The sequence below is a fragment of the Manis pentadactyla genome, chromosome 12, assembly GCF_030020395.1.
Source record: "Manis pentadactyla isolate mManPen7 chromosome 12, mManPen7.hap1, whole genome shotgun sequence".
Taxonomy (NCBI): Eukaryota; Metazoa; Chordata; class Mammalia; order Pholidota; family Manidae; genus Manis; species Manis pentadactyla.
This window is the reverse complement of record NC_080030.1, coordinates 3136623-3164458: the sequence shown is the minus strand read 5'-3', so window position 1 is coordinate 3164458 and position 27836 is coordinate 3136623. Positions and strand designations below refer to the sequence as shown.

Below are 27836 nucleotides of genomic sequence, written 5' to 3'. Positions count from 1 at the left end.
TCGCCCACACGACACCTTTTCTCACAGCAGCCCCTGTGCTATTTCACGCAGAATGAACTACTTCATGGACCAGATAAGAAAAATGAGGCCAAGAGAGGGGAAGTCCGTCTCCTTTCCCCTGGTCACGCAGCTAGAAAGTGGCTTCCCTAGCGGCGCTCAAGAAAAGCCACGGTCCTTGGTACCCCAGCCCCAGACAGAGAGGCAGCTGTGATAAATACCTTTATTTCCCCCAATCCCCCCTGCCCACCCAGCCCCATGCCCCACAGACAATGTGAGGACGTTAGCCGGAAGGCACGTGAGCATCGGCGCCCCCAGGTGTGGCTGGGGAGGGGGTGCAGGGGTCTGTCCCCCGGGCGCCGGGCAGGGGCACAGGAAGAGGGGCTTCTCAGTACACCACCTCGTAGACAGTGGCCTTCTTGTCCCCTGAGCCCGTCACGATGTACTTGTTGTTCCCAGAGATGTCACAGCTGAGCACAGATGACGACTCCTTGGACTGTTGACAGGGTGAAGGACAGGGACAGGGGGCAGAGGTGAGGCGCACTGATGTTCAGAGGGAAGAGGCGCAGCTCCTGGGGCCAGCGCCTGCCCCCAAGGACGCGCCTGGGGTCAACGCTGGGGCTGAGACAGGATCAGGTCAGGACAGGGGCTCAGAGTGGGGAGTTGGGGCACTTCTAGCAGCGTGGTGATCCTGGGGGAGGGAGGGTGACGTTTTCCAGGATAAGGCACGTTGGAGTTCCTGGGAAGGACAGGACCTCCGCTCTCTGGACACTCACAGAGATGGGTCTGAAGCACTGCCCTTTCCTGGGAAGCTCAGAGAGGGTATGCGCCAGGCATGAGGCCACACAGCACAGCAGAGGGCTAATGACCCGCATCAAAGCTCGGCCAACTTTTTCTGTAAAGGGTCTGATAGTAAATTTTCAGGCTTTCTCTAAAGCCTATATAAGTCCAGTAAGTCCAGAGGTCAAATAAATGTATGTCACATACTCAACTTTTTTTTTTTACAACCTGTTAATAATGTAAAAACCATTTCATACCCACTAGGATGGCCACAATAAAAAAGACATAGTAACAAGTGTTGGTGAGGATGTGCAGGATGATCCAGCCCTTACATGCTGCTGGTGGGGAAGCAAACCTTGGAAACGGTCTTGCAGTTCAACCAAAGGTTAAATGGTTATCAGCCATTCCTCACTAAGAGAACCAAAACTGCGTGTCCATGCAAAACACCTGGACGTGCATGGCCACAGCAGCATGATTCACTGTAGCCAAAAGTGGGAACAAACCAGGTGCCTGTCACCCGGTGAATGGATACACAAAATGTGTCCATCTGTGCGTGGAATATTACACAGCCTTGAAAAGGATGGACATCCTGACCCCTGCTACAACATGGATGGACCTCGAGGACACTGTGCTCAGTGACATGATCCAGACCCAAAAAGACAGACCCTGTCTGATCCCACTCCCAGGAGGTCCCTAGGGGAGCCCCATCCACAGACAGAGAGCAGATGGTGGGATAGGGGCTGGGGGAGAGGGTGGGGAGTGAGTGTTGCCTGGGATGGATTTTCAGTTTCAGGAGGGTAGAAAGTTCTGGAGACGGATGGGGGGCTGTTTGCATGACAATGTGAATGCGCTTCATGACGCTGAGCTGTGCACATAGTTAAGATGGCAAATTTTATACCCACTTTACCATAATTAAAAACAAAACAAAACAGGGCTGCATGCACACGTGGCCCACGGCCTACAGTTTGCTGACCCTGCATTAGTAGCTGCCGGCTGCTGGGGAGGCTCCGGGAAACCACCAGGGCAGCGAGGCCCTGCTGAGGTGGGAGCCCCAGAGCACGCATACCTGGAAGATGCTGGCTCCATAGGGCGTCCTCCACGCATTGAGAAGGTTGTCCTTTCCAGTGCTCACGAACCACCGCCCTGGGGGGGACGGGAGAGTTCCAGGAGAGAGGCCTGCAGGAAGCCCAGGGCTGTGGGCAGCAGGCAGGGGTGGACAGGCTGGGCTGGCCTCTCTCCTTCCTGTCCGCACCATTGACTTCATCTGGGGGACATGAGGTCCCCTTAGCTGAGGCTTGATCCTTCCCCACCATTTTCCAGATGGTGATATCAAGGTCCCTGAGGTTCCATCTGGCCTTCAAGAAAGGGGAGCCCCCAGGAGAGTGTGGCAGATAATACGCAGGGTACCCAGTTAGGGTTCGAATCTCAGATAAGCCACGAGTCATCTGTAGTGCAGATGTACCCCAAATATTTCACTGTTTTCTTAGTATATGGATGTCCCGTGTAACACTTGGGACATACTAAAATATCATTTGACTTTTAAAAAATGTAAGTATAAGTCATGCAATATTTGGGATACATCTCTGCTAACAAATTCCAGGTGACCCTCAGACAACACGGGGGTTAGGGGTGCCAACCCCCTGTGCAGTCAAAAATCCATGTGTAGCTTTTGACTCCCCAAAATGTAACTACTGATGGCCTCCTGTGGATGAAAAGCCTTACTGATAACATAAACAGTCGGTGAACACGTATTTGTTATGTTATGTATGCATTATATACTGTATTCTCACAATAGAGTAAGAGACAAAATGTTTTCTCAAATTGTCACAAATCTCCCCCAAATTTCCCAATAGACTTATTGAACACAATCCATATACAAGTGGACCCGCGTGATTCAAATCCGTGCTGTTCTAGGGTCGACCATGGTGGCCTTTGAGGGTAAGTACGTCCCACGCATTGTGGGACATACAGTACCAGAATTGGTTGGTGTTTGGCGGAAGTCTATCCCACACGATGCGTGGGATATACCGACACTACGTAAAGAGCTGTTTGGGTAAGATTCAGACTGAACCTGGCATCCTGACTGTTTCGTTTGGTGTTCTGGGGGCCCTGCTCCCCGAGCCCTGGAGCCCCGCCCCAGCCAGGGCAGACCCACCGCAGGAGGCGAATTTGAGGGAGAGCACGCAGCTCTCGTGCAGGTGCAGCTGGTACTTCTCCGGCTTGCGGACGTGCAGGATCTCCACGTTGCTGCTCTCCATGCCGACGGCCAGCCAGTCCTGGTTGGGGCAGTGGCCCAGAGAAAAAATCTGGGGTGTAGAGGGGAAGATGGGACATCAGAAACCCCTTCCGAAGCTGGAGGCTTCCCTGACCGAGGGGCGCCCCCGCTCCCCTGCTGCAGTCCCGGCGGAGAAGGGCAACCGACCCAGGGCCTGCAGCGCAGCAGGCAACTGCCTGGCGAATCATTAATATTAATCAGAATTACACAGCACCCCAGGGCCTCACATCCATTATCTGCTCGGAAGGCACCACAGTGCTGGCAGGAGGGGAGGGTGAGGCCGGCGAGGTCAGTCACTCCCCTCGAGCAGATGGGGGAAAGGAAGATGAGGCCACAGCTCACCCCAGGCCACACGGCAAGCCTGCAAGACCGGGCCCTCTCAGCCTCCCAGTGTGGAACGTTCCCCACAGGCTGGCACCTCTTTTCACTTGATTTGAGAGGACTCGGTGGCCTCCTCACTGGGTCCCACCCCAAGCAAAGTACAAAGTCGTAAGGCCCTGATCTCTTGAGCCCCCCCACGAATCTTCCAAGTAAGACACATGTGGGTAGAACCACGTGCTTGTAGCAGAGAGAAGACTGGAAGGCTCCATGAGTTCTGTCTGGGCCGTACACAAGCGTTCCTGTGTAAAGACAGGGGGCCCGGTGGGATGGAAGACTCTCCATGGGACCCCCAGATGTGTACACAACCTATCTAGGTTTCAGGAACGGGAAGGGCAGCTGTACCCACCCATGCCACCAGCACCCATCTAAGAAACTTTCAAGCTATAGAAGAGAGGGTAGAACAGAAAGAGTTTGGGGAGCTAGCTCTCCCCAGGCTTCAAGGAGCCAGGCAAACTGGAAAAGGGTTTTGAAGGATGAGTAGGAGTCCACCAATTGGAGAAAAGAAGAGAAGGCATGTCAGTCTGAGGGAACAATAAGTGGGGAGGTCTAAAGGTGTCACAGAGCACGGGGACCAGAGCATGGACACCTTCAGTGACAGGCCAAGGAGCTCACACCCTGCCCCCAAGGCAGTGGGAGAGAATCTGTGTCTGCAGTACCTGAGGATCTGTCCTTGACTCTGTTCCTCAGCCCTCAGGGGCCCTCTGATTCTCTCCAGCCTCTTCACCACACCCTTCAGCCTAGATGCCCACAGTGCCCTCAACAGAGACTCTCTGTGCCCAGTTTCTACATCAATCCCTACCCATCCCTCCAGGTCAGCGTCTCCCCCACGGTGAGCTCTCGGGGGTGGTCAGAAGCTCTCAGTGGGGTCAAGAGGTTGAAGGCTGGGAGGAGAAACTGGCTACACAAGGAGAGACAAAGGAACAGGGGAATGGCTTGGCAAAAGCCTCTGGAAGATGATCTGAGAGTCTCAATAGCCCCCCAGTTTAATATCAATTGGCTTCTTTGCGGCTCCCTGGGCCTGTCTCTGGAGAATCAAAGGGGATTGTCTGAAGGATAAGCAAGATGGGACACAGCAAGTAGTGGTCCTGCCCAGCTTCCGGAAGTGGGTGCCTAAGGAGAGGCGGGGAGGCCACAGCCCTGGAGCATGCCCCCCGACGGCCAGACCCCGCGGCACCTGGGAGCTGAAGTCGTGCTGCTGAAGCTGGCGGCCCTCCCGCAGGTCCCAGCAGCGCACAGTGTTGTCCAGGCCCCCCGTCCACAGCCGGGTGCCATAATCGGAAATGTCGATGCAGCTGGCGCCGTCTGTGTGGCCCTGAAACTGCCTGCAGGAGAAGAGCCCAGGCGCCCCCTCCTGGAGTTGGTTCTGCTCCAGCGCCCTCCCAGGACGGTCCTCCGCCCTCCCAGCACAAACGGGAAGGGGGCAGGGGCCGCCGCAAGGTCACAGGGCACCCACCACGCACCTGACCATGGTCTGGTTCTGCAGGTCCCAGACCACAATGTTGCCATCGCTGCAGCAGGAAAAGCAGACCTTGGCGTCAGGGCTGACCGCCAGGGCGTAGCAGGCGGGGGCGGACGAGGTCAGCTCGGCCTTGATGCGAGGGGTGGGCGCTGCCAGGTCCCAAATGGACAGGGTGCTGGCCTCACCGCCCACGATCAGACTTCGGCCATCTGGCAGCAGCTTGCAGGAGCGAATATAGTTGTCCCGGTTCTAGGCGGGGAGAGAAGCGAGGCGGTGGCCCCCGGCTACGCCTGCAGGAGCCCGGCCTCGTGGCCCTTCTCCGGGCTGAGGAAGAGCCTTGCCTTATAAACGCCACCTCCATCGCCCTGTAAGCTTTATCCTTTGGCCTAGAAGTCCCGGGTCCCCTGGCTTATAAGCTCCACCCCCATTGGCCTATAGGCCCCGCCCCATGCACCTGCAGGCCCCGCCCTCACCAGGCAGTCGAGCTGGGCAACAGGCGTCTTGGCGCCGGGCTGGCCCACGTCCCACACCTTCACGCAGCCCTTGCCGCCCGTGTACACGTGCTGCGTGGAGCCGCTGATGGTGACGGCGCAGACCACCTCGCCGTGCGCCAGCGTGTGCAGCTGCCGCGCGTGCCGCGGGATACCGGCGCCCACCAGCGCGTCCGACGGGAAGGGCACCGGCTGCATCTGCCCGTCGGCCGACACGTGGAAGGAATAGGCCCTGGACAGGAGGTGGGGTGTGACGCGCGGGGAGGGACCTTCCCGGGCCCGGTGCCTCCCTGCTTTAGGGAAGGGGCCCCATGACGGAACGGAGAGGGATCCAGTGCTGGCCGAGGGCATGGTGACCAAGGCTTAGTAACTGTTTAGCAAACAGAGGACCCAGGAAGGTGCCCTGAGTAGTAGTCGCCAGTCATGTACCCAGTTACATTTAAATGAATTTAAATTTTCATGTCCTCAAATGTGGCAACTTGGCCACATTTCAAGTGCTCAAAAGCCACAGCTGGCTGGTTGGAGAGCAGCTGGTGCAGAACATTCCCACCATGGCAGAAAGGTCTATGGCTACCTGGGGCCCAGGTCACCCTCTGGGGGGGCACAGCCTGTGCCCTGTAGGTATGGAGTGGTCCCTGGCCCCACCCACTAGAGGCTGGAAGCATGTGGGGGGGGACCACCCAAAAATATCCCCAGACCCGGACAAACACTGGGGCACAGTCAAAATTACCCCCCGTAGAACCATTGATCCAGATTTTGCTGCTGACTCCAGGAGAGAACTTTCCAGAAAGGCAGCAGGGAACCCCACCCCACAGTGTGCTCACCCTAGAGGAGGTCGGGAACCCCACCCCGTACTCACGGCTTTCCCCCAGGGATGGTGGGCAGGGAGGAAGAGATGGACGACCCGCGCAAATGTGGGTGAGACTCAAATGCCATCTGCCAAAATGCCAAAGGGGTGACTCTGGACAGGTGGCTCAAACCCACACCTGCCCTCTCTCTCCCATGCTCCCCTGCTGTGTCCCTCCCTGTTTATCAGAGGCTCCTCAATCTGTTTATCAGCCCTCCCAAGAAAACCAAGATGGCCCCTCTCCCGTACCCCTGCTACAGATGGACCCCGGAAGCTTACACTTGGGGAACCCCAAGCTCTCTGTGCTGGGAATCCTAGCCACTTTTCCTCCACCCAATGCTCAGACCTGCTGCAGAAGAGCAGTAGGCAAACTACGGCCCCCTGCTTGCTTTTATAAATAAAGTTTTATTGGTATGCAGCCACACTCATTCATGTATATATTGTCGAGGGTGGCTTGGAGCTTCAAAGGCAGAGTTGAGCAGCTGTGACAGAGCCTGGCTGGTCTGCAGAGCCCAAATATTTACCTGGCCCCTTACAGAAAACATCTGCTGACCCCTTTTCTACATCCCTCAAACAAGTGCCCAGCAGCCCCAAGCCTGTCTCCAATGACAGGCATTTTATTCCCTCTGGAGTCACCTTGATCCACTTCAGGACGGCTTGCTCCATCAGCCATCTGTCCCAGCACTGCCCTCTGGGACCCACACCCCTGTCTGCTCCCTGTGCCCCAGCTCAGGGGTCTTGGGCCTCATTCCTTCAATTTCTCCTCATGGACCATAACTTTCAGGCCTCTCCCTGGGCTCGTCCTCCTCCGCAGTCTATCAGAATTGTCACTGTTCCTTAAAAATCAGGGCTAACTGTATTGTAGCATCTGCCAGGAGACTGTGTGGGTTCCTCACCGCCCATGGCTGCAACTCTCTGCTCCTTTTAATGCAGTATAATCACAGTTGCTTTTTCCAGTTACAGGTGCTAATTTGTATTAAGCTTGTGGGGCTCCTGAGACCCTCGGATCGTCCTCCCACATGTACTTGCCAAGCCAGGACTTCCCTCCCTTTCTCCATTCCCTCATCTCTCCTTTTGGTACTGGTTTCCCTCCCGGCCCCCAGCCCCTGGGCCCTGCTGCTGCTCCCACCTCAAGGACTCACCATGGGGGAGCGTCCGTACACCACAGAGCCGCTGACCTGGGGGGACAGGTGGAGGCTGACGTAGGAGCTGGGCACAGAGAGGTCCCCGTTAAGGGTGCTGTGGGAGGCCAGGCTGAAGGATGTGGTAAAGGGACTGGACAGGGTCAGGGGGCTCCTCAGGGCTGTGAGAAGAGACAAAGACAGGTGTCCAGACACCTTGGACCCAGACCTGCCTTGGCCTGTCATTCAGGGCTCCCGCGCTGTGGCCCAGCATCCACCATACCCTGTCCTATCCGTAGACATTGACAAATAGTGTTCCCTCTGGGGCTGACACATTTTCCCCTTTCCTTCTTCAGCTGCTGAACTCCTACACAGTCTTCAAAGCCTAGACACAATGCCCAGCAACGTCTCAGGAACATCCTGGGGCCTCCCCACTCCACCTCTAGCCTCCAACCTTGCCCATCTTGGATCCCTTCCTCTACCCCAGCCTTGATCACACAGGACTGGGATTCTGGGGTCTGGGTCTCCTCCTCCACCATCCGGGAGTTTCTTGAGGGCAAGTTCCAGAGCTGATTTCTTTCTAGGACCCCAGAACAGCGCAGGGTCTGGCCACAGACAGAAAAGAAGAGCAATCATCCCTTTATCAACAAAATGAGGCTCAGAGAGGTTGAGTGGCTTGCTCACGGTCACACAGCTGGTGAGTATTCAAGGCTGGACTCAAACCCAAGCCTGACAGACTCTAAAGTTTGTCTTTCTAGTGCCCTAGGCCCAAAGCCCCTGAGTAAGTCACTTCCCCCTCTCTCAGCCTCAATTTCCCTACCTGACAAGCCAAAGCAATGAGGAAAGCGAACCTCAGAGTGAGGCAGCATCTAGATCGGGGTCAGGAAAAGGGCCAAAACATTGCAGGGCTGGAATCCAAACTGCCTGCCTCCCCCACCCCTTACCATTTCCTAGGCACCCCCAGGGAGGAGACGGGCCCTGCAGGCACCGGCCAGCACTCACCAAGGCTGTCCGTGCAGGGCGTGGGCTTGGCAGCAAGCTGGCGGAGGTGGCTGGCCGAGCTGGGACCAGGGGCGGACGCGTCCTGGGGCGGGGAGGAGTCGCAGGACTTGGGGGCAGGCGTGCCGGCAGGAAGATCATTCTGGGGAGAAAGGGCAGGACTGGGCACCACCAGGTCCGGGTGCCTTGCAGCCTACAAGCTGGTCAGAAACTGGATGGAGAAGGGAGGTGTGCCACAGGTAGGCCCGGGCTCACGGAGGCATCTGCATGCCTGTAATGGTGCACCTCTGTCATGCGGGTGTGCACACATCAGGGGAGCAGGCCCCTGACTGATCCCTCAGCACAGGGGACGCTGAGTGTCTGCTCACTGGAAGGCCAGGCAGGGGCCTGAGTCACTGCAAGGCTGGTGCACGCACAGGACCACAGGAGTGTGGGTGTCCCCGGGGTAGTGGGAGGTCAGACCGGGGATCACGCAAGAAGGTGGTGGACAAGGCGGAGGCTGTCAGATCCTTTGGGGACGAGGAGGGGGACACTCGGGGACAGGTGCATGCAGTAGGAGACCACAAGCGTGCTCCCGCCCCCGACCCAGTCCTGCTGGACACCTCCTCGCTCCCCTGGGGAAAGGCAGTGTCCCGCACTGCTGTCCCTCCCTGCGGGGACATTTGAGGAGATGAAAAGCAGACCTCCGTGTAGGCTGGGCTTTCTGCTGTCTCTTCTTTCCCCTTTAAAGAGACTTCACATCCGTGTCTTGTGTGGGTTGCATCCTGCCTTTCCGTTAACAAGCACATGTGATGTGACAGCTACACTGGCATGGCCGCCCAAGAGAACGGACAGGGACAGCACGGGGACTGGAAGCCCCCTGGGGGCTTGGCCATCAGCAGAGAGCAGCCTCGCCGCTGCCCTGGCCCTGGTCTCCTTGGAGCAGGGGAAGCACAGACAGGCGAGGGAGCCCCAGCCAGGCGGTTGCCATGGCAACCTGCTGAGAGGGGAGGCCTGGAAGCCCACACCATCTCTGGGTAAGTGCAGGGCAGGGGGTCTGGGGAAGGTTTTGGGGAGGGAGATGGGGACAAATGGAGCTGAACGGCACATGCCCAGGGGGAGCATTTAGGTGGTCCCTAGGCCTGGCATAAAACATCGGGAGGCGAGGAGAAAGTTGTCCGGAGATTAATCGTCTCTCCTTCTGGGGACCGCATCTCAGGTTGGGGCCACTGTGTCCTCAGTGGCCCTCAAAGGCCTTAGCACTTGCTGGGCCAGAGGGGGCTGCCCCTGCTACACTTTCATGGGGTCCTTTCCATGGGACTTCCTGGGGGTTGCAAGAGGTACTCAGCTTCTCCCTAAGAGGGTAGAGGTGCCTTTTGATACATATTTACACAGTTTATTTACTAAGTTGCCTTTTCGTGTTTATTTAGGTTCAACAGAGTGAGTGGGCCTGAAAAATCCCTTGAATAAAGTAGAGGCGGTTTTCAGGAAGGCGGCAAAACAGTCACAAAGGGAATGCTAGTCGACCCCAGCCTGGCTGATTTCTCCCCGTGTGGAGGGTGGTAGCGTGGGTTTCCAGGCCACCCCAAGAGGAATAAAATGAGTTTCAAGGTCTCCCCCACTCCTTACCAGGACGAGCTCCTTGGCTCTGGGGAGTGGTGAGCCAAGGCTGGACGCCAAGGAGGCGGGACTGTCCACGAGGTCCCGACGGGCAGCGACACAGATGGGGGCCTTTCCACACGGGGTGCTGGCCGGGCTGGGGGGCTCTGAGGGCTGGTCCTGGGTTGGAGGAGGTGACGTTGAGAGCGGGCCAAGTGAGTGGAGGAGAGCCCCTCTGTGGACCCTCCCCGAGCCCACCCCAGCCTCTTGATAGGGGAAAGTGCGGCCAGGGAGGGGAGAGCGTGGACTTGAACCCACGTCTGCTGCCCAACTCCTGTGTTCTCTGGGCCTCAGTTTTCCCACCTGTACTATGGAGAGGACGTTGGCCTGAGGCGTCCCCATATCCTCTGTTCCTCCTGGCCCCACAGCATCCCTGTCCGGCCATCCCACAGAGAGGGGACCAGGTGCCGCACTGCCTCTGGGACCCCACACTCCAGAGAAACCCACTGCCCGCTCTGTGCCCAGACCTCCTAGCCCCCTGCCCCCGAGCCCCGGGGGTCACAGGGGAGGAGGCTGGGCCGGACTCACCTCGTCCACCACCAGGTTGTAATCGCTCTTGTCTTCATCGCTCTCCTGGGGGACACAGAGGCGACAGCTGACCCTGGCCAGGGCCCCTGCCACCATGACCCTCCCACCTCTAGGGTCTGATCTGGATCCGGGGCCACAGAAGCCCATTTGCTTGGTTTGGAAGGAAGGCTGCCGTTGGCCCTGGGCAGGGAAAGGCTTGGGAGGGCGGGCAGGCCACACGGGAAGGAGGTTGGGGGAGACGGAGCTGCTCCGTGGTCCTGAGCCCCTCCCAGCCCTTCCCGGGCCTCTGTGCACTGGGGGAGGGCCAGCACCAACCTCCCGGGACTGTCGTCTCACCTCCCCATCTGCCCACCCTCTGCCCCCACTGCCCCAGCCCAGACCCCATCCCCTCCTTGGGCTCCTGGCCTTCAGCCTTGGCCCCTCCAGGTTGCCCTCCAAGCTTGCCCCAGAGAGACTTCCTAAGACCCATCCCCACACCCACTCTACATCCTTCTGTGGCTCCCCATTGCCCTGAGCAGAGACAGACGTGGGGCCGCCTCCTGGTTTGGCTGGAATCCAGGGGAAGACCAACGGAGGTCGCCCCTGGAGGCTGCGTCTGCCCAGCAGCACGTCTGTCCTTCTCCCCAGTTATTATTCTTAAAACAAAATTAGTGGCCGACATTTACAAAATATGCTATTGTATTTTTTGAGAAAAGGATCAAAGTCTTCCCTGAGAAACACCAGGGCTGGCCGACACTGGGCCTGCTGGTCCCGGGGCCAGGCTGAAGCTGCCCCCGTCGATGGGACAGGCGCTGCCCTGCCGGTGTCTGGGCCCGCGGGGAGGGAGGGTGTCAAACTGCAGGCAGTGGCTCTGCCATGAGAGGGGAGGTCCCAGCCCTCCTCAAGAGGGTCAGGGACAGCTTCCTGCAGGACAGAGCCTTTAAGGAAAAGCTGGTTACTGAGAGGCAGGGGAAGGGGATTTTAGAGGAGGCCCACAGGCTGCACAGACGTAGAGCAACGACATTGCCCCTACAAGGGCCCTTCTGATTGGCCAGGGCACCATGGACAATGGGCAGCTATGGAAAGCTCTGGAGGGAGAGAGTCCCGGGCAGAGCCAGGCTCTGGAAGACTCCAGGGCTGGGGCGGGGGCTGGTCTAGGCCACGCATGCCCACCCTAGCCTGTCGCTCGCCCCCACTTACATAAGGTCCCGACAGGTCCTTGTCGGTTCGCTGCTTCCCACCAGGGCCGCCAGGCCGCTCCTCTTCCACCACACTCTCAGGGGGCGAGGGGGATGCGCTCTGCAGAGACGGGGGCCGGTGGGGAGAAAGGGTCAGCGACCTGGGGCTCCAGGAGCAGCGCCCCGGCCCTGCCGGGATGGAGGGTCACCACCTCTGTCACTAGGGTCTGCTTCCAGCTTCCTCACCCTTCCAAGGACTGACTCAGTGCTGAGTTCCCGTCCTTCCAGCAAGCTCAGGGGATTGACGGCTAAGCACACTGCAGAGGGGAGAACTGGGACCCCACGGGAAGGCAGGGGTCATGACAGACTTCAGCGCCAGTCCACCAGGTGTGAATGGCACAGCCCTTGAGGGCAGGAGACAGGGACCCGGGGGCCTCCAAAGGCTGGGAGAGCTGGCACTGGGACACACCCTAGCATCAGCCTGCCTGCGTGACCCTGGGGCAGCGTTTCTCCTTCCCCGAGCCTCAGTCTTCCCATCTGTACAAGGGGCCTGCCCACACAGTGGTTTCTCAAGTACTTTAGAGACTGCTTCTTTAATTGGCATCTTATCTCAAAGCCCAATTGAATGGACAGGTGGGAAGTCCAGCCCGGATATATGCAAAGATACACACACACATGCACACGCGCACACACGGACTCAAAGCCACATGGAGCATGCTGGGGGCAGGTGGGCAATGACGGTGGCACAACTAGAGCATAGAAAACCATGTGGCTAGTTAGAAAGAATGCAGAGATGGGATAATGTGGAAAGAGGGCCGCAGGTATTACTGAAGTGGTAAAAAAAGTATGCAGAGAGGCAATCTTCCTGGGCACAAACCCCAGCTTGGCTTCTCATTCGCCGTGTGACCTCAGGCAAGTCACGTAACCTCCCTGCGTTTCAGCGCCCTCATCTGTAAGAAGAGGAGGTAATAGTCCTACCTCCTAGGGTTGTTGGGCAGATGCAATGAGGTAACAGCTGCGGGATGCTCAGCCTAAGACAGTGCCTGGCCCACGGCGAACGCTCTTATTTTCATAGCGATGATCCCATTTTGTACAGATAAATATAGAAACAGATACAGTACGCAGGGTCTCTCCCCGCTGGTACTGTGGACATTTGGGGCCGGGTCTTTCTCCAGGGACCTGTCCTGGGCACTGTGGGGTTAAGCAGCACCCCCCTTGGATGCCCACACACTGGTGCCAGGAGCACCCCAAGTCTCAAGAACCACAGATGTCCCCAGACACCATGCGGTGTCTCCCGGCGGGCAGAATCTCCCATCTAAAAACTGCTATTTCCTCTTATCCCCTTATTCTCCAGAAACTGCCTTCCTACCACGGGGCAGTTCCACAGGGAAGAGATCTGGGCAGGGGTGCTCCAAATCAACAACAGGGGTCATTTCAGGAGTCTAGGATTAGGGGGTGAGGCTGGGGACAAGGGCCAAGACAGGCCCGGTCCCTTTAGTGGGCTGAATAATGTCCCCCAAACTGACACATCACTGGAACCTCAGAATGAGACCTTATCTGGAATTAGGGTCTCTGCAGTGTAACTCGAGCTGAGGTCGCACTGGATCAGGGTGGGCTCTAACACCACGTGACTGGTGTCCCTAAGAGGAGACGGGGGACACACACGCACAGAGGCGGCCACGCGATGGAGGAGGCAGAGACTGGAGGGATGCGGCCGCAAGCCATGGAGGCCCAAGCACCACCGGAGCCCCTCAAAGCAGAGGAGGTGAGGAAGATTCCCCCCTGGACCCTGGAGGGAGGGCAGCTCTGCCCTCACCTTGAGTTCCGATTTCTAGCCTCTGGGACTGGGAAAGATGACGTTTTTGTAGTTTTTAGCCACGCAGTGTGTGTTAATTTGTCGCAGTAACCCCAGGAAAAGAACACAGTCCCTGTCCTACCTGACTCCTTCTCTGGATGTACTGCTGACGACCAGCAGCATTTAGCAAAGCTTTATCTGCCTCCGCAAGAGCATTCTCGGGAGTGCGTTCTTACCCAGCCCGGAAGACAGTCCTAGGAAGATGCCCGCCACAGCACTGTCTACCTCAGCGAGAGCGTGCGGGTCAGCCGTGTGACACGACCTCCAGCACACATTGTTGAATGAAAAAGGCATAGGATAGTGACATAAAGGGCTGCCTCTTGTAGGTAAATATATACATTTTATATATACACATAAAACATATAAATGTTAAGTATAAATATAAGGATATAATGCATGTAATATACAAAAGCCTACTAATATGTACTATATGGTATATACGTCCTGATCCAAGCAAGACTGGGGGTCCCCACTGCTATTAGGAGGATCTGACATATGGTACCTTCCAAGGGCAGATTCCATGTGGTTGTGACAGTGTCCTGGGGAGGGCACTAGGGTCAGCTGGGATGAGCTCTCAGTGCAAAATGCATCTGATCTTGGAGATTTAGCAGGATAAAAAGAATGCGAAATAATCTCATTAATAATTTGTATGTTGATTACAGGCTGAAATATTTTGGGTACGTCGTATTAAATAAAATAGGATTCATTTCACCTGTTGAGCTTTTTAAATGTGGCTAATCGAGACAGACTACAAGAAGGGACTAGCAGTTACCAAAGGGGAGGGGTGAGGGAGGGTGGGTGGGGAGGGAGGGGGAAGGGGATGAGGGGTATTATGATTAGGGCACTTGGTGTTGGGGGGATCAGGGGGAGGACAGTGTAGCTCAGAGAAGACAAGTAGTGACTCTGGCATCTCACTACACTGATGGACAGTGACTGCAATGGGGTGTGGGGGGGACTCAAAAATATGGGTGAATGTAGTGACCACATTCTTTTCCATGTGAAATCTTCATAAGCGTGTATATCAATGATAATTTAATTTAAAAAATGTGACTGCTGGAAAATATACAGTTACACAGGACACTGTGGTGATGTTTCCAAAAAATATGTAACAGAAACTACAGAACTTAGAACTACACACACAGATACACACACACAGATGCACACACACACACACACACACACAGAACTAGGAATGCATGTAAAACTATGAAGTCTGAATAAGTTCTGAGCCTGGTACCCATGTCTGTTTCCAATTTCTAAAAAATTACACACAGGACTCTCAACTATTTCTAAGGGCAGGGCTTTTGTAAGTATAATTCTAATAGTGAATGGATGATGGGTACTTGAATGGATGGAAAGGTGCACGGAACACTATCACAGGCATGCATTCATTTATTCAGTTGCAAAAAGAGCTTAAGATTGAAAAAAATTAATTAAACTCAAGCCTTACGGGCGCCTTCTGCACCCAAAGGCTCCACGCGACAGCGGGATGAGAGGCCTCTTTCTGAGGCCCCACGCAGCTCAGAACCGGCTTCAGCCCCACGCGAATACAAAGTAAATGTCAGACAAGTCTCCGGATGCCCCCCAACTTACCCTGCTCAGGGCTCTCTCCACTGGCAGGTTGGGGTGAGGCAAGGAGAGAACGAAGGAAAAAGAATGAGGGTTTCAAACCTCGTGGTGCCAGAGGGCACAGCACTCTACAGTTTGTAAGGACCTCTTCCCAGCTCGGAGTCCATCTCCCATCTCCTCCCAACACCCTTGCAAAGAGTGGCTGTCCCTTCCCACACCATTTGGTACTGTACTACCAGACAGGTGTAGTAACTTGCCCAAGGATACACAGCCCACTGGTAGAACATTTGACCCCCACGGCCCTGCAGCCCCCGCCACTCCCTTCCTCACACTCAGATGGGTTGGGTGGGGGCAGGGTGGGCCATCGGTCCCCTCCCCGCCCCCCTGCGCTGCCCACTCACCTCTGGACCCCTCGGCCTCCACGCCTGCCCGGTCTTCCTTGGCAGCCACGGCCAGCTGGGCCTGGGCGGCCAGCGCTCCGGACAGGGCCAGCAGCCCCGTGGCACTGCCGCCCACCAGCCCGGTGGGGCGCGGGGTGAGGGGCACAGGGGGGGTGTGGTGGGACAGCGGCTGGAGCTGCTGCTGCTAGAGACAGGAGGGGTGGGCCGCGGGCGGGCGCACAGCGGGCACAGAGTCTGGCAGAGGGGCACCCCCGGGTCCCCAGGGCCAGGACCCCCCCAGCTCTTCCAGCTTCAGCCCCTCCCCGGGTTAGGCCTCTGGGGGTGGGGACGGGGTACTCACTCCGATAAGGCTGTTCAGTTCCCCCACGGTCACCTGCTTGGCACGCTCCATGGCCTGGAGCACCTGCTGCTGGTGCTGGAAGGCGGGGCGCAGGGAAGGGGTCTCAGGGGAGCCCCCTGCTACCTGAGTCCCCATCAGCCACTGCATCTCCCTCGGGGGCCCACCTCTCCTCTCCTACCCTCACCCTTGTCAGGCACTTGTTAGTTCTCTTTTCTTTCTCTCCTTCTCCTTTTTAAATCATGAAACAAACAGAAAAATAAGCAGAGCATATAAGGGCCTCCCCCTAGGCACAGCCGACATCAGGGATGGGTCATTCTCTGGGTGGGGGGGTGCGGCCCTGGGCACTGTGGGGGCATGAGCAGCATCCTGGCCCCCACGCACTGTATGCCAGGAGCCCCCTCCACCGTGACACCCACAGATGTCCCCAGACACCGCCCAGTGTCCCCTGGGGGCACAATCACCCCCAGAAAAGGCCCACTGCATAAATCAGCACTCAAGTTACCAACCATCAGGTTGGTCAAAAACTAGAAATTGGCACCCCCAGAAGCCCCCGGCACCCGGTCCGTCATATCACTGTCCTTCCCCTCCCGGCAAGGATCCATCTACCTGTGCTGTGGGAGAGGAAGCCACTGGCCACATGTGGCTACTGAGCCCCTGAAACCGGGCGCAGCCGAGGAATGGAATATTTCACTTCATTTCAATTAATGGGGGTTTAAATAGAAGTTAACTGTAATACATTTAAATGGGAATATAAATTAATATAAATCTACATGGTCACACGTGGCTGGTGGCTCCTGCATGCAGGGTAAGGCCACTTGTTTATCACACTCCTGAGGTTGGAGATCCCGGCTGTTTCCACTGAAGGGGTGTGACAGGAAGCTTGTGTGTGTGGCATGCCTGCACGTGAGTGTGTCGAGGCCAGGGCTTGGCAAACTTGCTGTTTAGGACCAGAGAGTAAATATTTTCAGCGTTGCAGGCCAAAGGGTCTCTGTTAAAACTCCTAAACTCTGTCATTTTATCAGGAAGCCTGCCAGAGACCTTAGGTACACAAGTGGGCATGGCTGTGCTCCAATAGAGCTTTATTTACAAAGCAGGCAGAGGTCTTGCCCTTGGGCTGTATAGTTTGCAGACTGCTTGTCCAGAAGACTGGAGTTGCTGGGGCACATGTATGTGTGGCTCTCTCCACTCCTCCCAAGGTTCTTCACCCTTATTTCTTGCAGTTTTGCCCTTCTCAGCCTGGGCCACCCTGTCCGCACCCTCAGCTTCAGACACCGTCTCTACAGTGAGTCCAGCCAGGTTTTCCCTCCAACCCAAGCTTCCAGGAGTTTTCCAGACCCACAAGGTGCCTCTCCCTGTTTTTGTCCCCCATCCAAGGAGGGCCCCCACGTGTCCACCCTGCAGCAGAAACTGATTCATGTCTCAGGAGACAGAAGGTTCCAGAGAGAAGCAGGAGCAGCTGGGCCAGGGGTCCGGAGGCGGGACGGCACTGAGACTCTCTCACAAGGACTGGGTTTTTTTTTGTTTGTTTCAGATAAGTGTTCACCCTGTTTATTGTTTTTTCTGCCTTGGTTCCCCTTTTTTATTAACGTGGTTACAAATTCCTATGAGTTACCCTTTTAATCATTTTATGTGCACCAGCCCAGTGGCGTAAAGCACATTCACATTGTCATACGACTGTCTCCATTCATTCCAGAACCTTCCATCTGCCCAAACTGAAGCTCTGTCCCACTAACCCCACCCCCTGCCCCAGCCGGGTGCACCCCGCAAGGCCACCCGGCAGAACCAGCGCTTGTGGCATCCAGCCAGACCCCCCCCTGCTGCCCCCACCAGGCCCACTCACCTCCTGGGTCAGGAAGGGGATAATCTGGGCACAAATACCACTGAGGCGCTTCACAATCTCAGCCTGGGAAGAAGGAAGAGGGGTCTCGGAAGGGAAATTCTCCCTCCAGACCCTCGACTCCTGGGCCTAACAAGCCTTAGGGTGGCGGTGAACAAACGGAAAGAGGCTGTCTGCCTGCTGATGCCCAGGGCAACTTGAGCCCAAAGACCAGGACAGACACACAGCCCATCAGACCCACTCAACAGGTACTCAGGAAGCGGCTGCCAGATGCCCAACTCACGCTGGATACTTAGAAGCCTGGGGGCATCATGAACAGGGGCCACATCTGTCCTGCGTCTCACCCGCAACCTGGGGCTGCTGGAGGCAGAGACCCCAGTGCCCCACACCCAGGTGTTGTGATGTAGGTAAGGAACGTATATGTTGGTCTGTCCCCGGTTCCCGCACAGAGCTCCTAAAACCCTCAGAATTTCTGGGTAACAGAGGTAGGGGACCTTCTATTGTTGCCACAGTAACTCCCCTTTCAACCCTACCTAACTTCAGTAGAGGGATGGAACTTTCAGCCCTATCTAACGTCCTCCTCGGAAGGGAGGGAGGCTGGGTGTTGGGTTAATCACCAATGGCCAGTGATTCAATCAATCATGCCTACGTAATGAGGCCTCCAGAAAATCCCTAACCAGTGGTGACCCCGCAGGGCACAGAAGCTCCGCCCCCCCACCCCTGGCCTCGCCCTGTGTGTATCCCTTCCATCTGCCTGTCCTGAGTTAGATCCCTTATAATATTTCAGTAAGTGAAGTGAATTCCTGAGAGCTGTTCTAGCAAATTATTGAACCCGACGACAGGAACCCTGGTTCATAGCGGGTGTACAGGAGTACAGGAGGCCTGGACTTGTAACTGCCACCTGCAGGGGGACAGTCCTGGCAGGGGGCAGGACCTGGGGGTCTGCGCCAACTAACTCCAGGCAGAGTGTCAGAATCAGCCGAGATTCAAGTGGAGAGCCGGGTGGTGTGGGGAAAACCCACACCTTTGGTGTCAGAAGATAAGAGAGGAGAGTAGAAACAGCGTGGTTTTACCTGCCTGTTTCATCTGGGACAGGTGGGGGCCAGGGGTGCTCCTTGGAGGATGAACAGAGGGGAAAGGGGTGGGGGGCACAGCCAGGTGTGGACAGTCAGCCCGAGATTCACCTCAGCCTGAGGTACGGGGCACCGCGTGCTGTGTGTCTGGGTGGGATTTGTGTTCCCACCGAGAGGGCAGAACCAGGCCCCCAGGGTCTGGGCCCTACCCTATGCCTGCCACCCCATCACGGGTCTATTTCACGTACCCACAGGACCATGCCATGCTCCACGCACATGAGCCCCCTCGTGCCCACACCAGAACCAGCAGAGCCCTCACATACCTAGAAAAGCATGCCTGGGTGGGCAACCCCATGCACCCCACCATCTCCCATTCTCCCTAACCCCCTCCAGGAAGAACCAACCAATACTGGGCCTACTGCGCCCATTGATTCTAACATCCTAAGGGACAGAATCTAAGAGCCCATCAACCTCAGACCCTCCCAGACCCTCTCATCCCGTTAGAAGCCACCAGAGAAGCCTGAGGTCAGTCTCGGGATCTTGGGGTCAATTTTGGACAACGGCGGTCATTTCGGAACCTTTGGGTTCTGGTTCAGAACCTTGAGATCACACTCAGAAACCCAGGAGAGTCTCAGAACCTCAAAATATTGGGGTCAATCTCAGAACCTTCAAAACAGCAACAGAAGCTTGGGGTCCCCCACAGACCCTCGGGACCCATCCCCAAACATCAGACTCTCTGGGCTGAAAAGGGGCCTCCAAGACTGTCCAGCTGGCCCCCCCCTGGGATCTAAGTCTGCTCCCTGGCCTCACTGACTTGGCTTCCGGCCTCCACTCTGAGACCTCCAAGCACACTTGACCCCTGTCCGCCGCTGGCCTCTCTGCTGGAGAAGTCTCAAGAAGGCCACAATAATTTTTTTTATGAGGCTGAAATCTGGCCCCCTGATCCCAGGGATTTCAGAATAAGACCACCCCATTCCGTGGGTTTGCTTTGCCCCAGTCTGTGGGAGCCCTGGGTCTCTTTCACAGCTTCCAGGCCCCACTTCCCTACGGACCCCCTGATCCCCCAAATACACAGCTAGCTACCTGCTTGTGCATTTCAATGTTGAGCCCGTAGGACATCTCGTAGTACTGGAAAGAAAATGCCATCAGGAATGTCCATGGTGCCAGTGGGGGCCCAGCCCTGTGCCAACACTGGTACTTCCAGGAGCCCCTGGGCTGGGGGGGATCACAGCATGGCACAGAGCCTCCCAGGCCCGTGGGAGCCCAGAGGAGGAAGTAGGGGCCCCCCTCCACTCCCTCCAGGAGACAGAGGCAGGTAGGCAGGGACCAGGGACCCTGGCCTCTCAAGGAGGCCCATAAAGAGAGGGGACATCCTTGTCTCATTGTTCTTAAGAGCTGGGAGGGCCCTCAATGGGCCTGGACTCCCAACCAGTCCAATTCACAGATAGGGAAAATGAGGCTGGGTGAGGGACTTACCCCAGAGGGGTGGGCTGAGTCGGGATTCACCCTCTGGGGGCTCCCACCGGGAGCCAGACCCTCCTCCCCGCGCCCCCAGCCCTGGCCCCGTACCCTCCTCACCATGACATAATGTCGCTGCATTTCTGTCTTCTCACTGACCAATTTCTCACATTCCAGCTTTAGGCTGGGGAGGACACAGAACACGGGGATCCCACTCGCCCCCGGACCCCAGGGGGTAGACCCCATCTGGGTCAGCTTCCCAAGTGATGGGTTTGGCTCTGTCTCGCCCCACTTCCTGATTACCGCCCCCCCTCGGCCCACCTCCGGGACCAGGTCCTTCCCCAACCCCTTCCCAGGCTTAAATTGTCCCAGCACGGACTGTCCCCACCTACCTCTCTGGCGCCTCCACCAGGAAGCCCTTCTCCTCGCGCCCGGGGTGGGGAGTGTCTCCCTCCTCCCCCGCTGGAGGCCTCGCCCCTCGCCGCGGGGCTCCCAGGTGAGCCCGCAGGTGGACCCGGGCCCCCCCCCCGCCGCGGCGCCCCGCCCCTCACCTGTGGTACTGAGCCTGAAGAAACTGGAATTCCTCTTTGATGCGGTCGCAGATCTCCAAGATCGAGAACTTGAAAGGCTGGCCGGACTGGAGCGGGGTCTGACGGGGGGGCGCCGGGGTCTGAGTTCCCGGCCCCCGGGCCTCCCGCGCCCCCGCAGCCCGGGCCCTCACTCACCGGGTGCCTTCCCTGGGGGTACATCCTGCCAGTGCGGGGAGCCCCCCTCGCTGCCGGAGCCTGACAATACGGGGGGCGGGCGGCGGGTGGGGGGACAGCAGCTGCGAGACTGACGGAGGGGGCCAGGCGGCGCGGACCGGGGCACCCGGAGTCCCCGCGCCCCCGAGCGCGCCGCGGCGGGGCGGGGGCGCGCGTCCGGGCGGGCGCGGAGGGTTGGCGAGCCGCGGCCGGTGTCGTGCAGGCGCGGGCGGCGGGCCCCGCGCGGAGCCGCCTCCCTCCGGCGGGGCTCGGCCGGGAGCCGCGGGCAGAGCCGCCTTAAGGTGGCGCCGCCGCCCCCGGCCCGCCCATCGCGCGCCCGCCGCGCCCCGCGCCCCCGGGACCTCCCTCCCCCTGACCCGCGACCTGTGGGGAAACTGAGGCTCGCGGCCCGGGCCCCAGCCATCGCCCCCACCCTCCTGGGAGGCCAGATGAATACCTCGTGGCTCACGTGCGGAGGGGCTCGGCGGGGGTGGGGGAAGTCTGGGATCAGAAATGGCCTTTCTGAGCAAGTGGGCCGACTTCATGATCTGGACGAAGCAGCCTCGCAAGTGCTGGCCGGGAAACCTGCCCGCCCGGGGAAAGGGAATTATGACCTGTGCAAACAAAAGCCCCAACCCTGCGGTGGAGCTGGGAGGGGGCAGAGCACCCTCCAACCCACCCCACCCCGCCATCACCTTGTCCGGGCCTCAGTATTCTCATCCGCAGAACAGCAAAGGCAGGAAGGAGCTAGTTTTAAATGAGATGGTACAGGAACAGCCCTGGCCTGGCACAAAGTTAATTCCCAGAGACCGGATCTGGTGTTCCGATGGGCAGACCCGGCCGCCTCCCCTCTCAGACTGAGCTCCTGGGAGGCAAGAGTTCCACTGAGAATGGAAGTGAATCGCTGTCTTCAAACCGAGGTCTCCCTGAGGTCAGGGGCTCCATCTCCCACAGTCCCTAAGCCTACCTGGCATCCACTGGACATCCCTGGACATGCTCACCTGGGAGGCGGGACGTTCTCATTCCTATTTTGCATATGAGAAACCTTAGGGTTGTTAAGGCAATCAACAAACGGTGCTGAGCGTTTACTGTGGAGCAGGCATTGCTCTAGGCACTAGGACACAACCGAGGACAAAAGGGAAAAGCTCTGTGCCGGTAGGTTAGTGAGTGAGCATACAAAAGGCCCATCGAAAGCATTGCTTTCCAGCCAACAGGTATTTACTGAGTATCTGCTATATGCCAGGCATCCTTCCAGGCACCAGGAATGCAAGGATGGATGGACAGATTCCTGCCCTCTCTGAGCCCCGGGGACAAGGCAAGGTGGCAGCTTGGTAATTATGAAATTATTTGGACACAGATTAGGGAGCAGTGATGGAAATACCAACAGGGGGCCTCCTTATCCGGGGTGAACCGGAGAGGCCTCTTTGAAGAAGTGCGCATGGCAGAGTAGACCTGAAGGGTAAAGGTGGGCAGGGAGATGAAGAGTCATCTGGGGATTAAGTGTGTACGTGTGTGAGCATTGGAGGAAGTATTACATGGCTTCCTATCGCCATAAACTGAAGTGCAGATTCCTCCCTTTTCCCACAAGGCCCTGCACAGGCCCCTCTATGCCTTCCCTCCCTGTTCCTGACTCCCTTCATGCCACCTCCAGCCTCTCTCTAGACACACAGGCCTTCTCACTGTTCTTCCAATAGAGCAGACAAGGGCCTGCCTCAGGGCCTTTGCACATACTGTTCCCTCTGCTTGGAACACTGTTCCCTTGCTTCTCATCATTCAGGTCTCAGCTCAAATGTCTCCTCAGAAAAGCCCCTCCTGGGCACCCCTTTCAGTCTTGCTCACCCACCCCAACCTGTTATTCTCCAACCCTGTATCCTGCTGTCTCTCCTAGCTTTTAACAGGGTTTGTTTTGTTTAGTTCTGTTTCGCTCTTACATGGTTATGTTTCTTTGTGGGTTGTTCTCTTTGTTATTTGTGTCCCTCACTAGTCCATGTGGGAACAGAGCTGATCTTGGTCCCTGCAGAGTCCCACACACAGTAGGTGCTCAACAAATGAATGGGCAGGAGGGTGAGGAGAAGAAACAGCTGACAGTTAAGGCCAGAACTCACTGACCACACTTCTCTGTTGGGAAATTCACAAAAGCAGGGAGTCTTGCCATTCCACATGCCAAGAGCCCGTGGTTCCAGGTTCTAGAGCGGCTGTGAAGTCCCACTTCCAAAGCCTTTCCAGGAAGTATCCTGTCTCCTCAGGGAAGTAGCATCTCCCTCCCTGAACCACCAGCCTAAAGAGTGGCTTCAGGTCCAGGTTTACCGCTTCTCATCCGTACTTTCTCCTAGGCCTTCTTGTGCTGAGGACCTTCAAGCTCCTCAATCCAAGAGCCCCTTCTTGACCCTCATCCTGCAGGTCTGCCCAGAGCGGCCTTTGCTTCCTGACCTGGTGGCCTTCTGTCCTCTCTGAGAGCAGGTGCGTCCCTTTTAGCCTGGTTACCTGAATGTCACCTGGCCCACACTTGTGGCTGCTGGGGATCTGAGCCACCACATCCTCTTTGAGGCTTCAGTCACCACATTTGTGAAGATGGCTCCAAACTCAGGCTCAACCCCTGAGACCCAGCCCTGGGGGTGCAACCACCAAGTGGGCATGTTCCTAGGATGTCCCCTGACTTGCTCCTTAAGCCATCAAGCCCTGATCCCCGGAGACAGAGCATCAGCCTGGCCTCATCTTTCCCCATCACCTGCCATGCCACCCTGCTCCCCATCAGCACAGCCCACTGCCTGCACCGGTCCTTCATCATCTTCCATCTGGACCACGAGCCACCTCCCTACTTGGAGCAACTGTCTTCCTGTCACCTTCCATTTGAGGCTGAGCCTCCCTCACTTAAAACTCTTCATGGCTCCCTATTGCCCTTGGGACAACTTTCCAGATCTTCAGGCTAACATTAGATACCCTGCACTACTTGTCCAGGCCCAGCCACTTCCTTCTACCAGTTCAAACACTCTGCTCCAGCCAGACCAACCAGATTACCTAATCTGTGTTTTTTCACACCTCTGGGCCTCTCCTTATGTTATCTCTTCCTGAAATTCCCTCCTGCTCGTTGTTTTCTGCCTGGAGAAAATCCATTTCTTCAAGGCCCAGCCAGAAAGGCATATCCCCCAGGCACCAAAGGCCATCTTCCCCTCCACACGCACACAGAACACAGACTGCCTAAAGTTGGTAGATAAGTAGATACCCATTCCGTAACCACCTCCTCTTGCTGGAAGATGCTGGGAACCTGGAGGAGGCCCAGCCCCCAGAGGTGGGTCAGGGAGGCAGAGACAAAGCTGAGCACACCCTCCCAGGCCAAATAGTGGCAGGACAGAGGGAGCATCCAGGATCAAGGGATCCTGAGAACGAACAGGGCCTCTGCCTGGTAAGTCCCAAGGAGGCTTCCTGGAGGAGGCGACCTTAACCCACCAGGCTTTAGATCTTGCAGCCAGGCACACTCCACAGGGAAGGGTAAATACAAATTTGTGGATTGCCTGAGAAGCCACAAGACCACACACACACACACACACACATACACACACATATCTTGGTGTGTGTGAACTTCCAGGAAGGAGACGTTTTGCTCTGAGCAGCAGCATCCCGAGCACTGGGAGCGGCTTTGAAAATTTAGGGAGGCTCAGAACAGTCTATGAGATGGGGAGGAGGGACCCCATGAGGCAGCCTATGGCTCCGTAACTGCTGAAATACTACATCCGACCAGAGCAGGAGGCAGGGAAAGGACTTGCCAAGCTGAGTTACAGACTGGGCAGTCTAGCACAACCTTCTCATTTGAAAAGCTAACACTTGCCATCCAGGGCTTCCCGTCCCGCCTCTTTGAATCTCAGTTTCCCCATCTGCAAAATGCAAGAAGCAATTGCCAAAATGCGGGTAGGGGTTAGTTTCCTATCTCTCTCCTCCCACAGTACAGAAAGGCTCAGCCTTGGTTCTTGGCTGGGTTTTTATGATGTGGATGTGTTTTTTTTTTTTTTAAAGGAAAAAGCTGAGAAGCAGCGCTGGGACCCCGGATTGCTCAGACCACCTTAAATCAGCCTCGCCACCCCAGCTACTGTGGAAATTCCTTTCTCCGCGGTGGTTGGCTGGGTGCGCCAGCCAATCCGCCCATGGCGCTCCCACATGGGTCCGTGACGTCACGATGGGCACCGGCCAATGGGGCTCAGAGGACAGGTAACCAATAGCAGGAGGCCCTAGGATTGGCTGGGCCAATCGGAAGACGGCGAGACGCTTCGGGCGGGGTATGGAGAGTGTGGCTCCCTAGTCCTAAGAGAAGCTGAGACCCTCGTGGACGTCCGAGCCTGGAGGGGTGGAAGGGGGAATACGGCTATATTGCTATCCAAAGGCTGGGAGAAGCGAGCGACCCCCAGAGCCTGGCTGGTCTATCCTTGAAAACAAGAGTGCCTCGTCCAACTTCCTATCTTGCAAAAGCCCGGCCACGTGGCGGAGCCAACCAGGCCCCTTTCTCCCTATTTCACAGATAGGTAAACTGAGGCAGAGAGACGTTAGGTCACGCTGGACCCCTTCGGGGAAGAGCTGAGACTCGCCGGAGCTGGAGTCTCCTAGTGCTGCTCATGTTTTGTGCCCTGGTCAGTGGGAGAGGGATGGGCCTGTATGTAGGCTGGGAGTGGGGTGGGGTGGTCGGGGCGGTGCGCGTTCCCGTGTCTCAGTTTCCCCGAGCGTAAGCGGAAGAGAAGGGAGAGGGTTCTCGGAAAGACTACGAACCCCAGAAGCTCCCGCGCGGCGCCCGCGAGGCTGTCAATCAAAGTAACGTGGGTTCCCCTCCAGCCTGCTCTCCCCCGCCCGCTACGGCTCTCCTGCCAGCTCCCGCTCCCTCCCCGCCGGCTCCGGGCCCGGCGCGGTATAATTACAGCCCATTGATCTGACCCGGGCCGGGAAAGCGGCTCCCTCGGGGAGGCCAAGCCTCTGGCTTCCGACATCGCCAACCTCTGCCTACCGCCCCCGGCCAAGCCGAGCTGCTGGGCCACCAGCCAGGCCTGTCCCCTACCGTCGGCCAAGGCTCGCAGGTGACCTCGGACCTCGGTTCCTCGCCATGGTTGGCGCTGAACCTCCACTCCGGAAAAACCACACACACATTTCCTTCCACCCAGGAACCTGGGGAGCCCGCCCCCGGGTTCTAACCCCCTCCCCCATGACCTTGGGACTCTGAAGGATCTCTCTCTGGGCCTCAGTTTGCTAAGCTTTGTAGTGAGTTGGTTGGACAAGGCTTGTTCGTGAAGCCAGGGCACTCTGGAGTCCCAGCTGTGAGCGTCCAAGGCTAGGCCAAGCTGAGGAGGGCCAAAGAGGGTCTCCCAAGTTTGGGGAAGTAGGGTGAGACCCAGCAGAACAGTCCTCTACCCCTGGGGTGGAGGGAGGGACCCGGACTGGGGGTGGGGGCGAGGACAGAGCCCAGAGTGAGGTCCCTGCTTGGGAAGTTGGAAAGGCTTCCTAGATACTCTTAGTGGGGGTGTTTAAGCTGGGGTTCTGAAGAATATACAGGATACTTGAGCTGTGTATTTATATCACCCTAACCCAAAGTAGATAGAGGCATCATGGGTCTGCCTTAAGTCCTGCCCTGGGATTCCGGAGCCGGGAGTCTGACCCCTTGCCTTAACCTTGACTGTGAAGTTGGGGGAGGTGGGCATACCCACGGCTGTAGGGTATAAGGCCCCTGGCCTACTGTCACAAGGGTCTGTAAAAGCTGTAATAGGCAGTGGGAGTGAGGAGAGACAAGAAAGCGCTATAGGGGGAAGAGCATGGACCCTGGCTCAGGTATCCGCGTCTGAAAAATGAGGTTGATTATAGAGTCTTCAAATAAGATAAGGCCTATAAAGTACTTACAACAATTCATAGTAAATGCTTAATAAGGGGTAGCCATTTGTACTCCCATTATGCCCCAGAGGACCCTCCTCTCCCACCCTGACTTCACACCGCACAGCTGGGCTACACACCCACTCTCCATTCCTCCCATATCTTTGACACCCGTGAATCGGATCCCAGTCTTCCCTCTGCTCAAGAACCTTCCATAGCTCCCCATCACCCACAGAATAAAATACAAACTTGCCACCTCTGTCGACATGATCGGACGCTGTCCCGCACCTGCCCTCCCCTCTTCCCCTTCTGCCCCACTTCCTCACACTTTCCTTCTGCCTCAGGGCATTTTCTGGGGCATGCCCTCTGCCTGGACAATGGCTGGCTCTTCTCTTCCCTCTAGTCTTGAATCAAACATCACTGCCTAGCGAGGCCTGGCCTGGCTAGCCTGGCTCCCCCAACCTCCCTGCCCGCTCAGCCGCCTCTCTCATGCCATCCTTACTCTCTGAACATTTACTGTTTATTTGCTTATGTGTTTATGGTCTGCCCAGACCCATCACCGTGCCTGCTCCACATATTTGTCCAGAGGCAGAGCCTCTCCCAGGTCACCCAACATATGGGGCAGGGCCCCAGGGCTCCCGACAACCTGCCTGGTGCTCACCCAGCCTGCAGTGATCAATGGTGATCTGAGGTCACACTACCCCTCAAGGCCAGGGTTCAAATGCTATACTGGTTGCTGTGGCAGCGTGGGTCTGTAAAATGGGAGTAATGATAGAAACTTCTTGAGCTGGATAGATGAGCCAGTTTTAACTATTATTGCGTGAGTGTGCCGGGGAGAACAGGGTGGGAGCTGGCATTCACAAGGCAACCCCTATATTTCAGCTCCCAGACTCTTCTGGTCACTGCATCATTTCCAGACCCCGCACCACCCAGGCCACCTCAGTCCCCAGCCTCTCACCTTGCACACCCTCCTGCCACCACCCCTGCTCTTGGGGACTCCTTGCTGCGCCCCAGCCCACCCCAGCCGCCAGAAGGCAGTGCACAGA

The 27836-nt window shown here is 57.1% G+C and overlaps 1 protein-coding gene across 8 annotated transcripts; it reads right to left on the bottom strand.

Annotated features, from left to right (window-relative positions):
* Positions 1-250: 250 nt before the first annotated feature.
* TLE2 (TLE family member 2, transcriptional corepressor) lies at positions 251-26053 on the bottom strand. Of its 8 annotated transcripts, XM_036890868.2 has the most exons (24): positions 25988-26053; positions 21407-21534; positions 20932-20991; positions 20758-20855; positions 20327-20390; positions 19832-19876; positions 17679-17741; positions 15839-15913; positions 15499-15682; positions 15122-15141; positions 11696-11794; positions 10517-10561; positions 9959-10108; positions 8354-8492; positions 7834-7956; positions 7635-7736; positions 7373-7533; positions 6243-6319; positions 5366-5615; positions 4894-5141; positions 4608-4755; positions 2933-3083; positions 1844-1920; positions 251-493 (listed from the first exon to the last, which is right to left on the bottom strand). In XM_036890868.2, the coding sequence occupies exons 3-24, from the start codon at positions 20953-20955 to the stop codon at positions 386-388; spliced, it is 2451 nt and encodes an 816-aa protein (XP_036746763.2). In that variant the 5' UTR covers positions 20956-20991; positions 21407-21534; positions 25988-26053; the 3' UTR covers positions 251-385. The 8 variants fall into 8 exon arrangements, with proteins under 8 accessions (XP_036746763.2, XP_036746765.2, XP_057345665.1 ...); XM_036890870.2 differs by lacking the exons at positions 21407-21534; positions 25988-26053 and having other exon boundaries at positions 15499-15679; positions 20932-21212; XM_057489682.1 differs by lacking the exons at positions 7635-7736; positions 21407-21534; positions 25988-26053 and having other exon boundaries at positions 252-493; positions 20932-21210.
* Positions 26054-27836: the final 1783 nt, after the last annotated feature.